Genomic DNA, 15146 nt, shown 5'->3' with positions numbered 1-15146 from the left:
ATTGCACATGGAATAATGCTTATGAGATCTTGTATTTATGTCTTTTTAGTGCAAAGAAGGAGGCTTCCCTCATGATCTCTGGTTGAGTGTGAGCGCTGAGAATGTATCTGTCTACAAGAGAGGGGAGCCTAAGCCTCTGGAGACATTCCCATATGAACACATCATCTTCTTTGGCGCTCCGCAGCCCTGCACCTATAAGATCACCGTGGATGAGCGAGAAATGTTCTTTGAGACACCACAGGTACATATTTGTCTTTTATTGTATATGTATTGTTCACCAGAGCATAAATTACAGCAGTGAAGTGTCTTTAAGGACACCCAGCTGTTTTGTCAGTCCATTGTAAATAAAATTCACCATCTTTGTTACGCATGCTGTTTTTTCTGACTGTGTGTTACATGGGTATCTCTCCAGGTTGGAGAGATCACAAAGATCATGAAAGCCTATATAAACATGATCGTGAAGAAGCGCTGCAGTGTGAAGTCTGTCTCCAGTTATGGAAGCAACTGGATCAGGTGATTGACTGTACAGGACACAATACGGACACAGCTACAATACACCTGAACCACAACAAGCAAGAATGGACAGAAGATGTAGAAATGAGAAGAGGAACAAATCACTCGGACAGAAATTGTACCGCAGAGCTTTTGATTGGCTGCGTAGCAACACAAACAAACTCCATCCAGAGAGATTCCTGGTGGTGATATGGTGATACCTTTACTGCTTGTGGCAAGCGTGGGAACACTGAAGTGTCTGCACCATTTGAAGCTTTACAGTCGTCCTGAGTGTTGCCTCCCTCCATGCAATCTCCAAACTGTCATTAGTTACACTGGTCATTTCTCTCATGCTACTTGAAATGTAATTCAGGTATCTTTTGTTGGATTTTGTTCTAATATCCAGAGAAAGCTGACAGAGCTTGCATGCGCTTTTTCCTGTCAGATATTTCAAACAATTCATATCTGAATTTGGACTTAATCTAATTTACGAAAATAGTAAATTTCTTTCAAGCCTACATCCCAAACTGTGTAAGAGAATGTGGTGCAGTGGCAAACAGACTGAGCTGTCACCTTTTAAGTTTTTTTGGTTTTTTTTCTACAGAATATTGCGGCCCATAGTAATGAATGTTCTCCTGACTGGAGATTCCCTCAGGTTAATGTGTAATATAACTGTCATCCTCCCAGGGAGATGATCTCCCTCATCTTGCCTTATCTAAGTTTTTACTGTAGCTATTCTGGACTAATAGTTTGAGCGCAAATGTGGCCTTTCAGGGATGGCGTATACATTTTTGGGTGTTGTGTATCTTGATGTGTGGTAGTTATTGCTTCCATGGGTGCATGTCCCACAAAGGCACATCTCTATCTTTAAAAAAAAAAGAAAATTTGCCTCCTGTAAGTCAAATAAATACAGCAAACAGATAAATTCAATGTGAATAACCACTGCATCAGTGGAGATGCAACGTCTATAACCACTGCAGTAGAGTATTTTCTCAAAAGGCACCAGTACTAAAATCAGTTGAACTATTTGGGCTTCTATGCCAGGACAAGTGCTCTGCATTGAGCAGATTTAATGTGTACTGAGTTGAGGGGTATGTCTTTGAAACTTTCTGTAGCTGAAACTGATGTTCAAGGATGTGTTTTAAGAGGCAAGCATGGTATCTGTTCTATGTGTCTGTCTAAAGAGTGTGTTTTTGTTTTTTTCTTTGTTCAGTGATGTCAAAGGCCATGTGAGGGTAGGTTGGGGTATTTATTTATTGAAGTATCAATGGATCGGGAGAATAAGCTCAGAGAAGAGAACTGTGTGCTGGAAATGTAATTATGCAGTTTTGCTAGTACTTTCTAGCTATTTCTGTTACATGTGTGTTCAGGGACACAGAAATCCACAAGATTCAGAAACAGACAACCTGTTCATGATTTAACTATTGATTTTGTGCCCTGTTTCTGACCTTCTGTCAACATGAAATAACCCAAGTGTGTTGCCCTCACCAACCATTCCTTTTATTGTCTCGCTAACCAGAGGATATTTCTTCTCTTAGGCCACTGTAAATGAACACAAAGGATCCGAGCTTATGCCAATCAACCTACAGTATATTTCATGATAAGAATAATATGATCGCAAACATAATGAGCTTAGTATTTACCTCACATTGCATCACTGTCTTCCATTGCTCTCCAATCATACTCACTTAGGCGTTCTGGTCAGCTGCCGGCGGCCACACCAGAGACTGATCATGCCATTGACGATGACTGTATTTCTGAGATTTCTGATTGTTTTGAAGAAGAAAAATCAGAAAATGTTTTGATATCAGAATTTAAAGATGCTTTAATAAATTATTGTATTTCACAATCTGTCTTGTGTTTGTTATCAGTGCCTCATATTCTGTGTCTTATGCTGGATCATATAGAATTTAGATGCGTCCAGCAACTCTGTGAATTTCAGTCTCTTTGCCAAATTCACACACTGCTACAAAAGTGCGGTGTAACAAGCCAGCTAATACCAGGGTTGAGATGTCAAAGCTTTGCACTCGCTTCATTTTTTTCTGTAGATAAAGTGAATGACATAACAAAATACACATACAGAATACAGGATGTAGTTTTGTCTTGAGTCAGTTTAACAGGTCTTTCCACAAAGCCTTTATAGGTGAGAGTGAGTGATGACAAAAGTTTATGCATTTGTCTTTAAGTTGGAAAGGTTTTAAGTGTTTATTTTAATAAAAATACATTTGAAACCAAACAAATTACTAACAGGCAGTTCCCACTTTACATCAACTGTGAAACTTATACAGGAAAAATGCTTAGATAGACGAAGTATAAGAATTACTATAAACAGCTAATTCTTGCTGCAGGTAAGTCTGTGATTAATTCAACTGGCAAAAATGGTGACAATTATTGTGTTAAAATGGGATTTCACGTGGCAAACAACATGTTGAAAAGATTTGGGCTTATTTTTATTTTATTATTGAATATATCTGCTATTCTTAAGGATTACAATACTTATCATTTTACTGTGCAGCAGTATTTTGGATTGATGGTAAAGAGACTGATTAAAGAGAGAAAGAGAAAAACCACAAGGCACAGGCATTTTTATTTGTTTCAAAAACAGACACTCTTTATACAGGGTTTATAAATTAATATCAGTCAGCAATCATTCTCTAATGCTCTATATAAATGATAACCAGTCATGATCAAGAGTAACAGCCTAAACTTTCTAATTAGCCATCAATTCTGCTGTTACAGATGCTGGGTTGCTAATGAGCCATGAGGCATTCATAAAGAGTTTTCACAATAGTGTGTAAAAGTCTTCAGTTGTACATGTTATTAAGTTATTAATAAATTAATTTTCAGATGCATGCAGTATGTCGTGGTGAAGCTGAATAAACATCAGCAACAGACCTTCCACAATTTGGCAACCCAAGAGTTGTTACCAGACATTAGTTTTAAAATCTTGTGGGAAAAGTATTGTTTGAAAATAGCCTTGTGTTTATCTAATATCAATGATATTGATATAGTTGAAAAAAAAAAATATGCAGAAGATGTCCCGTCATCTACAATCGTGGTATATTTTCTGGCACTAGCAAAGGCCTGTTTTCAGATTTCAGATGTTTCATGACACCAGAGTCAGCAGCTCATGACGTCACCCCCCTCGTAAACCGTTGGTCCACCCTTCACTTCAGCCTCACTTCAGAGACGTTGGAGTTTGTGGGTTATTTCCATGCAGTCGGTGGTTTTCACAATGTCCGGAGTTTGTAGACCTTCGGCCATCGCTGTCGCCTTAATTCTCTGCGGCTTCACTCTAACAACAGAGGCGCAGACATCGACTCCTTCTCCAGCTCCGAGTAAGTTTTCTTTAGCTGTGGCTGATGTGCTTTGTTTTGTCCAGCCAGAGTCAAGTCAGGAGGCTGTCACATGACTGCGACAAAATGGACTTTCACTAATCATAGAAGTAAAGATAACCATCTGAATTCAGTGTAATGGCTGCCTCAATAATAGGCATCTGTTGGATTGTTCGGAGAGCTAGTTTTTCGTGCGGCAAAGTGTCAATCTGACTCACTGTAAATTATGTTGTTGAATACACTGTTAATGATTTGTCACTGTGGACAGAAGATAAAAGTGCAATTATAGAACTTATTGAACCTTAAAAATAAAAGTAAGGCCAGTAACCAGCCCTAAAAACAGTAACACTCTGTGACTTATGTTTCAGCTCCTTGTGCCTTGAGATCCAACACCAGTTGTGCAGAATGCCTGCAAAATGTGACAGTAAGTCTCCTGAAAATTCAGCCTAACAAAAATACTGTGGTTCTTTGGTTTTTATTAGTGATGTGGTACCATAAATACCAAAGATTAGATAGCCAGCACAGTGTTTGTTTCTGTATCTGTTGCAGTGTTTGTGGTGCATACCAACACAACAATGCATTGACTACCCAGTGAGGAACATCCTGCCCCCCAGCAGTGTGTGCCCTTTGACTGATGCACGATGGGGGGTCTGTTGGGGTAAGACTTTACAGGCCTTAGGTCTCAGATACATCTCATTATATGTGATACTATAGATGGATACATATGTTTATTAAAATAGCAGCTATTATGATAATCAGTTGTTTACGTCAAGCTAAAACAAAAATGCTTTTGTCTCTTGCTTGAAAGTGAATATCTTAAGGATCTTAAGGATTGGGACCATCATTTGCACAAACAGAGCAAATTTGAAGATGTCTCTTTAACCTGTAGAAATTTGTGACATTTTAGAGGTCAAATAATTAATCAATCAATAGAAAAAAATAAATGACAGTTTGATAAATAATGAAAATAATTGTTAATTACAGTCCTAGTGGTGGACTTTCCTCAGATAAAGAAATCTTAACATGAGATTCCTCCAATGAATCAATATTTAAATTAAGAATGACTTCCTTACTACTTCTCAGAAGATCCATAACCAACTTTAAACTGATTAAAATTTTGTACTCTACCAAGACCCCAAACACTTCAGTTGACTTAAGTCGTAACAGTCTGTGTCTGCTTTTGATCTACAGTCAACTTCCAGATTTTGATCATCAGCATGTCAGTGCTGGCTGGCATCATCATCATTGCCATTCTTGTTTGCTGCTTCTGCTGCTGCAAATGTGAAAGAATTGGGTAAGCATTAAGTCATATTAAGGGTTGGCTGTGAAATCGGGTTCAACATGGAAGGAGGAGGAGGAGGAGGACTGGGAACACAATGGGTTGTTTTTCTGCAAGGCCAGGCTGATACCGCCATCTCCAAAAGCTTGCCAGAATTTGGGACTGCAGTTTAGCTCTGACAATAACTTTGCTCTTTCTATTAAGCTGTGCTCTAACCTCCTCCAGAAACTAGTTAATTTAATGATGGGTGTTGTGTGAAGAGGAAAAAATTATATGTTTAGTCAGGTTATTGGACTGGATTAACTGTAAGCACATTGAGTCTCTCAAACAAAGGGTAAAATTCTCACTATTGTCATTTATATTGCAATATATGCTTTCATCTACACAAATATAACTATGTTGAATGTTGATATAATTACATAATCTTATATTCAAGAAGCAAGAGAGAAGATGCAAAGGTGGAGCGACAAACCCGAGCGAGGAAGGCCCGGCAGAAAGCAAAGTAAATGTTTTATGTATAATTGTTTTGACTACATGCTCATAAAAATGGCATAATTTATCATTGTTGTTATAACAATAACCATCTGTGAACACAGGGGGAGCCTCTTCTACACTACACTCTTTTTTCCCGTGTCAGAAATGGCACAGACAGAAAACTATTGTTTTTCTGTCCTTGTATGTTTTTACGTGGTTGACACATTTTAACCACACATCTCAGTGAGCACCACCATCGCATTACAATGAGGTTTATTTACTGTCTGAATGTTTGTATCATCAGAAGTATGTATCATCATCTTAGATTATAAATTTAAGGCTGTTTAAGTTAAAATGTAAACCTGGGTTTTGGTAGATACTGTCAGCGTATCACAGCAGTACCTTGTGTTGATCCATTATCCAGGATTCAGACACTGTAGGCGTGAGAGCGGTCAATGTTCTTTGTTGTCTAACAATTTGTCTTTGTTTCTCCCCACTACAGGAGAACAGAAATGCAGTTGAGGCATGATGAAATCAGGCAGAAATATGGTGAGACACATTTCTTGTTTGTGTGGTTTGAGTGTGAGTGGGTTAATAAATGTAAATGTGAAACATGAGTAGATGAAACAAGAGACTGTCTTTATCAACCAAGATAAAAATGTAATATTAAATTAATATTAGTAATAATAATATTGATTATCCAGTAGTGCCATCTACTGGAGAAACTCCATGAATGATTTTTGGAAAATTGGAAATAAACTAATTACATTTAATCCACAATTTGAAATGTATGCAACCATCAACTCATCTGAATATTCATTTTCCTAATTCTTCAGAGTGATGCGTTTTTAGCTGTAATATTTATTACCTGATCTGTTCTCCATTTGTCTTTTCAGGTCTGGCAAAGGATAATCCATACTCCCGTATGAATGATCATTAAGAAGAATCTCGATGATGACCATTCCTTGAAAAGAGATGATCTTAAGATGATCTTCTTGATGCCAGTAACATTGAGATACAAAGTACAAGTAGCATATGATAAACTGTGATTATACAGATTGAGTTCAGTGATGGTAAAAAAAAAAAAAAAGGTCACCAAATCATTTTGACTGAGAGTAGACTATATTCCACATTCTGTTCACCTAATGTTTCATTTTTTTATACACATCACTTTCTGCTATTAATATTTCTTCTGCCTTCATTTTGATGTAAATAATTGTGTGAAAATCTGTTCAGTTAACTTGTTTTTAGATATACAAACATCATTGTATAATTTTGCATAAAATGCAGTAATATAACAATTTCAACAACTCTGGAGCTGATTGGTGCTCATGGTACTCTTTTTTTATAACCAGCAGTTTCACTTTCATTCTGTATTGGTAGACTTTTTTACTGATCGTAACTCATGTCTAAAGTTCACCATTTATTTTTATATAAATAGTTCAGTTATAACATGTAACACCACATTTTACAGTTTTTGCTATTTTATCTGTCGATAAATATCAGAATCAGAGTAAGTTTTAGAAGATTACTGGATAAAGGAAATGTGTGTTCTTTAATTACATGGGAAGCATTTGATTCTTGTGCAGCTGTTAAAAACAAATTGTGACCATAAATTTTTAAATGTAATCAATAAAATTGAAAATGTTCTTATTACTTGAGTTGTCAAAATATAACAAAACCAAATCACAACTTCCCCAAATTCTCAGTCGAACCCCACCCAAACACAAATAAGGAACAGGAGGGGTCAGTTAAAATACAAGTTTTTTTTTTTTTTTTTTTTTTTTTTTTTTAAGAAAGAAGAAGTTACTTAAACATGAGAGAAAAGAGAGAAAGTATGGAACCATATACTTCCACCTCATCCTTTTACGTAGGATTTTTAAAGAAATGCATCTTTGCCTCTTCTGAAAATATTTTTCTGGCCTATTCATACACCCTATCTGACAGTTTTCCATATACATCAACTTCTCCTAAATCTATCACTTAATGCTTGAAAAGCACCCACTCCCCCTCCCGATGGCAGTATAATTATAATAATGTAAATTGTATTAGCCGAATCCCACTATCTTTTGACTTGACAGTATTTTCAGTAGTTGTTTAAGCTTCTTGTGAATGAGAATTTTATTACCTGAGATCATCTTTATTTACTAAATGGCGTACTAACCCTATGTTAGAGCCTGCTTTTGTAAACTGCGGATAAGAAAAAAAAATTAAAATCATATCTCTAGTCGGTTGGTTTGTTGTGTTTCTGGCTCCCATTGTAATGCAGTTAAAATGTAGCTATTTGGCCCTTTTGTTTTACCTAGCTTGCGGGAGTGCGCAAAATTAGCTTGCGCGTTCACGTATCCGCGGCCCCGGCGGAAAGTAAAGCACGTGACCCTTTTAGTCGAATCAAATTTTAAATTTCAGCGCGCGCTCCTGATCCAAACGAGAGAGCCGGAGGAGCAGATAACCCGCTTCATCGTCAACAGTCAGTCTCTACCTTATTAACAAATCCCTGGGAAAATAGCAGAATGTCTGAAGAAAAGCCTAAAGTGAGTGCTGTGTGTCGTCGTTGGAACATCGTGTTAATGTTTACCTTTGCGTACAAATGATGCCAATCGCAAGTTAACATTAGCATACTCTGCTAAGCTAGCCTCCTTCTAAGCTACAGATACCGCATTTGAGCGGGTAGATGGAGAAAACAAAGGTTCACCGGTTTGCGGATATTTTGGATTTAAGCGCATAGTGCTTTGTTTGTAGCGATACCCCTATAAGTGCCACTACTAATTTGTATTATTGTTAAATCAAGCAATGTTTGCTAATGTCGGTGTTAGAGATTGCCGGTGAAATGAATGGTAAATGTTTTTCCTTTCATTTGCGCCATTGTGGCTTTCTGCGCCAGTTTGAACACGAACTAGCTTGCTATGCTAACTACCGAAAGGAGTATGAAACAATATGTGTGCGGTGCTTGGGCGATGAAACCTGCCGCCAGGACCTAGCTTGTCTTGTGAATACCGTTGACTTAAGTTAGCTGGCCACTTGAGTTAGCTGTTGTTGTGTAAAGATCAACGTTACATTACCGGACGCCGGTACGTTGCTGCTGCTGATTGTGGTTTTTGTTGCAGGAAGGGGTAAAGACGGAGAACGACCACATCAACCTTAAGGTAGCTGGGCAGGATGGGTCAGTCGTACAGTTCAAAATCAAGAGGCACACTCCGCTCAGCAAACTAATGAAGGCATACTGCGAAAGACAGGTAAAGTCATCCTGGAAAACCGAAACAGAAACTTATCATCTCCTGTGGTAAAGATGCACTCTGACATTATGGTGTCATAAACAAATCGCTGCCTTGTTGTTTCAGTCGTTGACTTTATTTACGTTGATTTGTAAACCGCTAACTCGAAGCAAAACCTCATTGCCATGCTCCTTCTCTGTGTTCTGTCTTTTGCAGGGATTGTCAATTCGTCAGATAAGGTTTAGGTTTGATGGACAGCCAATTAATGAAACAGACACACCTGCACAGGTATGTGAAAATGCAACGTATATGCTGTACTATAACGTTATGTAGTCCTATCTTGCAGATTATTTTGTAGGGTTTTGAAGGCACACAACTGTAAATACATTTGTGTTTTCTTGAAGTCACTTAATTTAATACCAGAATAGATGAATATGTGCTTGCTTATATTAAAGTACGCTGTGCAACTGTGAAAGCATGAGCATTCAGCTTTAAAGCCCCTTCTTTATTGATGTTGACATGTGTGTTTACATTTAGAGAGGCTGGTAATAGAGAATTTATTCAGTGTTCAGTACTGTTATGGCATCCCCACCTAACCTAGGCCACCGCACATTATACTGAAGTACCTGCTTGCTCTAATGAGCAGGTAAATGAAGAGTTGGTATATAATTCATAATTTGTACACATAGTGATAATGGTGTAGGACCGTTTGAGGACAGTTTTGCTCTATTAAAACCACATCACATGATGACATGACAAACACATCTGTTATAATGAAGAAACTATATGCCTCTTCTGCTTCTCAGTGCTATTCTACAATATCTTCTTACAAAGTTTTAACTAGTGCTCCTCACAACAAACTTCCTCAGTTCTCTCCAGCATAATGCCAGTTTTGATGTTCATTAAATTTTTTGTGTGTTTTCTTTTGTTTTGCAAATCTTTTGTACCCTTTTTGTTGTTTTTCAACAACATCAGTCTTGAGTCACTGTGTGTCAGTATGTCAGGTTTGGCCCTTTGCTCCTGGTCACTGCAGTTTGTCCTCAATTTGGACCTGCTGGGCTTGACTACTGAAATTGTGTGTTTCTGAGGTAGTGTGATTATTTTGGTCTCATCATAAAAAAACCAGAACTTACATTCCACTTTGTTGCACAGTCTCCACAGTGCCTATTTTTTCCCCAAAAGATGCTTGCTTTTACACAGTCTCCAGCTACAAAGAGGCTCATCTACCACAGCCATGGAACCATGTAGCTCCTCCTGAGTGTCAGTAGACCTCCTGTTGGCCTCTCATACAGCCACTCAGTTTTGGAGGGCTTTGAATTTTACTTGTATGCTTCCCTGATAGATATGTGTCAGTAACTTTGTCACAGATTGAAGAGAAGAGTACTGCTTTGTCTGCATGGTGGAGTTTTGACAGAAAATTGGCCAATCTGACTTTCTAGATACAACTGATTAACTGAACAGGAAAAATACCTGTCACACTCTGATTTAAAGAGTTGGCTGAGTCAGTGATGATTCAGTGTGTCACAGTGAAGGGAATAAACACTCATGCAGTCAAGTTAGTTTTGCATACAGTGGCTTCACGCATGAATTTTGTCCATCACTCTGAACTCAGCAATCCATAATGACAAATTGAAATCATGTTTTAAGAATATTCTGGCAAATTTATTTAAAATCAGCAACTGAAAGTCTGTCATTTATGAAAGTATTCAGTCTCTTTGCTGTGACCCTCCAAATTGTGGTCAGGTGCTTCCCCTAGGTTTTTAATGATCCTTGAGATGTGCAGCATCAGACTATGGAGGGGCTCATCAGCAGCAGGGACAAGGAAACTGGTCAGAATTGAGAGAGGGATGAATGCAGCCAGCCAAATACAGAGATGTCCTTGAAGAAAATCTGACCCAGAGTGCATGTGACGCTGATGGTTCACCTTTCAGCACAACAATGACTCAAAGTATAACAGCCAAGACAACACTTACGTCACTTTTGTGATGACTCATCCACCTCCTCCTTGTAACAAGTCTCTGTCCATGAGTGGTCCAGGCAAAGTTGAGGTATAAACACTATAGAACAACTGTGGAGAGACCTGATCATAGCAGTTTACAGACACTTCCCACCTTGCTCTGATGACGCTTGAGAAGATCCACCTTCAAGAATGGGAGGATTAACCGCACAAATCCCAGTGTGCAGTGCTTATAAAGACCTGTTGATGGCTTCCACAAAGAAAGAAGTGTCTGAATACTTACATAAATGAGAGATTTTAATAATTAAATTAAATTTGTGTTACTGTGTACAGATTGATGGGCAAAATTGTAAATGTACAACACAAAGTGTGCAATAAGTGAAGTGGTCTGTATGTCCACTGAAGCCACTGTATTTATGTGATCCACTTGCTTTTTTCTGCTGTTCTCACATGGTCCTTAACCATTACTTTGTGTAGTAAAATGATCAAATCAGAGGAGGGTTAATAAATTGTACATTAAGTGTATTAAAAACAGAATTTTGGACTTGTTTGATGTATAGTGTTTATCAGGTTGTAAAAAGTTTCAGGTGATCATCCTGTAATAATTTCACCATAACTTACTTTTACAAAACTCTTTTTTTTTTTTTAAAATTCAACAGACATGCTGTAAAAACACAAGCAACCATCTGAGAAATTGGCCACAGTGAATTTGTCTAAAATGGCAAATTCTGATTTGAATTAAGTGAACAATGAAAAAAAAAAACTATTCAAATGAAACACGTTTCAAATATTCTTTGAGTAATTAACAGTTTTTCATTGCTGGTGCTGTGAACTAATTTCTACAAATCCTTTATTTAATTGGGATAAATATAATGCATTATAGAAAACCTGCTCTCTAATATATGTATATCTGTGTTGAATGACTGATTTGTAAATTGCTCTGTTCTCACAGCTGGAGATGGAGGATGAAGACACTATTGACGTATTTCAACAACAGACAGGAGGCGTCTGTTCTTAAATGGGTTGTGGACTCTACTCTTGGACGAACATCCACACAATTTTTTCATGTTGTATTTGTTTATTTTATTTCTGTTTTGATTTGTTTTTTGTTGTTTTTTTTTTTATTCTTTTGCTGTGCTTTGCTAAATGTCAGGCTGCTCACAACATGAAAGAAGATTATTTTTCATTGGAAGCCAAATCATGACTTTGAGATGCAGGGTAATGTTTTTTATGTTTCACATAAATGGATGATATAGAAATTGTCCGAGGAAGGGACACATCTCAAATCAGATATGGCTTGTAATGTCTTCTCTTGATGTTGAGATGACATCCTGCATGTTTAAAAAATCATAAGCTGAAGTACATGCCAAAATCTTTTTTTTTTTCTTCTTATTTTTATTTTTTTCCTCTTTTGATGTTTTCCTGATTGTTGTAAGCATTCAAATTCAGGGTGGGCTCATTTTAATTCATGTACTGGATAAAAACTGCTGCATGGGAGCCACAGGTTAATCTCTCCATAAATGGGAAAGGCATTATGACATTTTTCAAATTTTTAGTAGTCTTTTTTTTTTTTTTTTTTAAAGGAACATTTAAAATAATTTCATGTATCCATGCCCATTTTAAATGCTTGTGTCAAGAAAGATCCATATGAATGGTTTACCTCAGTACTGTCACACTCAACTCAAATTTAACTGAATAGTAAATAAAGTACGGTAATGTTTCTGGACCAAAAATGCTTAATGAATAGTGTTCTTTTATAAAAGAGTTTGGTTAACATATAAGCTGTTGATGTAAAAGGTTACTGTGACTTTGCAACAGTGGTCTTTTCCCACCTCTTCAGAACCTTAGAATATACAGTAAACGTGTCACCTTTAGCAGTCCAGAAATTAATGAGTGTCTCATCTAAAGTTATATATTTCAGTGTATAAGTATTGATTCAATGCTGTGTCGCCAGTTTGAATACATTTGTCTAAAGTTTATCCATATTATCAACAGATTAGTTTGTTGGGCTTGTGTGTTGGTAGAAACCCTGTTTTGTAAGAATGTCCACCTTCATTTTAAAAGTTAACATTTGTTAGATTTGCAAGGTGACATTGGCAGATATTTCACTTTTTTTTCTTTTGTACATTATTTGTTGTCCCTATACTGTATGCAATAAATATAGTTTGATACTCAGCCTCTTGAAGTATAAATATTAGCTTCCATTTGTGCTGACCTGTTATGAAATGAATATTGTAGCTCTGCCACGCTACACATTGCAGGTCAAATGCTTTAGAATATTCACATCCTGGGCATAAATGAACATGCAGCCATTAAAAGGCCTCGGATAGAGGGAACACTTCTGGCTGTGTATTGAGGTAATCTCTCCCATCCTGAGTTGTGGTTTGATCTATCTTGTGTAACTGGAGGTACAACTAAATATTCTTTCCACTAATTTATGTCATTGTGGAAATCGAGTCATTGAAGCCCTTTAACATAGGTGAACTTGTCCAAGCCCCTAATTATATGATTTGTAGCCTCCTTTGAAAAAGTTGTCTGTCTTGTGTCAATAAAGCAATCTCATCCAAAGTGGGCAATACACTTTACACACATTAGAGGGCGTTGTTGTTCTGCATGTCCTCTTTGGTTGAACCAGCTGAATTCCCCGCCCCTGAAGTCACAATACAAAGACACATTTGTTGCTCCACTCCACTCCTTGTGAAGGCCATAACTTCATGAGCCTCCTCTTATTTGAAAGAACCTCATTTCACAGATGTTACTAAACTGAGCAGCCAAATGAACTCCCTGTGAGGCTCTTCACACAGTGGTCTGATTGTGCTGCCTTTATTTTTGGCATCTCCTTTACATTTTATATTTCCTCATGGAGATATCCAAGGCCACTCATATTCCCCCAGACCTCTCGAAGATGCAGCTGCAAGGTGCCACCCATATATCCAAACTCTCTCCTGGTTCCTACGGCACAATCTATTCTACTCTAAAAGGAAAACTGCTGCATTGCACTGCTTAAACTGATGTAATTCATATCCCTTGCACTTTTTTCAAAGGAGGACAGATTCAAAGATACCAATGAAATGGTTGGAAGAAAACACTTTTTATAAGTGCTACACAACACAAACTCAGCTAAGCAGCAGGTTCTCGTTAGTTTACTCACATTTTTACTGTTGCTGTGTCACCAGAAGCCGTGACAGGGACGTGTGTGAGGCAGCACATACACTCAGTTGTTTTGTTTGTTTTTTTTCACTGCAGTTATTGTTGTTTTAAAGCTCATTCATTGTCTAGCTCACGTCATGTGCTACTCTGCTGTCAGTGTACAGTAAGAACCATTTGTTTATTATTGTGACAAGATAATAGATAGATTGAACCCAACTACACAGTCATGTACATGTATTTACTTTAACTAACTTAGTTTTCTGTATAGTATGAAAGACTCACTCAAGGCTCACGTTGAGGCAGTTGTTTTTTAGCAGTAGCTCTCTAGCAAATCTGTGTAATCTCTGTGTAAATCTACCTGTCTCAAAAGTGGTCCCTGTGTCAAAATCAGTTTTGAGACTGTGATATAGGCCTTAAATTGTACACATTTCTGAATTAAATGTCTGTGTTTAATCAGATTTACACACACAGCAAACATGTATTATTCTGGCATAGGAATACTGTACAAATGCATAGGGTACTCTGGATATGGTCCCTCAAAATCTACCACAGTTTATGCCCTATTTTCTGATTATTCACTCATTATTTCTTTTACTATGCTTTTGTATTTTTTTAAATAACCTTTTGCCCTTCATCTGTCCTTATTATAGCTCAAATGTTGGATCTATGTATAAAACACCTTCATCATTGCTACTATACTGTATTTGTTTTTGTTGGGCTAAATTTTTATCTTTAAACTCTTTCCTAAGCAGTGGTAGTCGAGCTATGTGTGTGTTATCCCACCATCTTTTAAAAGAACACTAGAACGAGTAGCATCTTCTAAGTAAATAAAATCCAATAAGTAGATAAACATGTAGTACACAGTACATAATGTCCACAAATGGAGTGGGGGAGGGGTCTTCAGACAGAGCAAATCAACTTAACTTGGAACACATAACGATCGTATGAGGTCAGTCAGCTGCGTTTCGCATCCTCAGTGTGTCCAGCCACCTAACCTCAGATGCGACACCCTCCCCTATTGAATCAGTCCGGTGTCATGAATGAAACCACTGTGCATCTGGAGAACCTCTGGATCGTCTCCAGGGCTCTGCATGCTGATGTCACCCTCTTGCGCGTAATGTGGCCTCCACCCTGTCAGCAGATCAGATTTCATGCTAACGCAAGTTGAAGATCATTTTGGGGGGGGGGGGGTAAACATGTCCGACTGTGACTGTTTTTGTCAAAAAATTTTCGTTTTACTGTGA

The 15146-nt window shown here is 37.6% G+C and overlaps 3 protein-coding genes across 4 annotated transcripts in view; all 3 read left to right on the top strand.

Moving 5' to 3' along the window:
- myo10l3 (myosin X, like 3) overlaps window positions 1-2341 on the top strand; it is a 53727-nt gene extending 51386 nt beyond the window's left edge. The window contains 2 exon segments of the mRNA XM_018702373.1: window positions 50-241; window positions 413-2341. Coding sequence (XP_018557889.1) covers window positions 50-241; window positions 413-517 — 297 coding nt within the window. The 3' untranslated portion in view covers window positions 518-2341.
- Window positions 2342-3633: 1292 nt separating this feature from the next.
- Window positions 3634-7236, top strand: pttg1ipb (PTTG1 interacting protein b). Of its 2 annotated transcripts, none has more exons than XM_018702466.2 (7): window positions 3634-3830; window positions 4196-4251; window positions 4377-4485; window positions 5019-5121; window positions 5546-5608; window positions 6083-6129; window positions 6477-7236. In XM_018702466.2, exons 1-7 carry the CDS (start codon window positions 3707-3709, stop codon window positions 6518-6520), a joined length of 546 nt encoding a protein of 181 aa, XP_018557982.1. In that variant the 5' UTR covers window positions 3634-3706; the 3' UTR covers window positions 6521-7236. The 2 variants fall into 2 exon arrangements, with proteins under 2 accessions (XP_018557982.1, XP_018557981.1); XM_018702465.2 differs by having other exon boundaries at window positions 3636-3830; window positions 5543-5608.
- A 722-nt stretch (window positions 7237-7958) lies between these two features.
- Window positions 7959-12927, top strand: sumo3b (small ubiquitin like modifier 3b). Its single transcript, XM_018702467.2, has 4 exons — window positions 7959-8114; window positions 8688-8816; window positions 9012-9083; window positions 11705-12927. Exons 1-4 carry the CDS (start codon window positions 8094-8096, stop codon window positions 11768-11770), a joined length of 288 nt encoding a protein of 95 aa, XP_018557983.1. The 5' UTR covers window positions 7959-8093; the 3' UTR covers window positions 11771-12927.
- The last annotated feature ends 2219 nt before the right edge of the window (window positions 12928-15146 follow it).

The sequence above is a fragment of the Lates calcarifer genome, linkage group LG1 (genome assembly GCF_001640805.2).
Source record: "Lates calcarifer isolate ASB-BC8 linkage group LG1, TLL_Latcal_v3, whole genome shotgun sequence".
NCBI lineage: Eukaryota > Metazoa > Chordata > Actinopteri > Centropomidae > Lates > Lates calcarifer.
The sequence above is the reverse complement of the archived record's forward strand: the minus strand, read 5'-3'. Positions and strand labels throughout refer to the sequence as shown.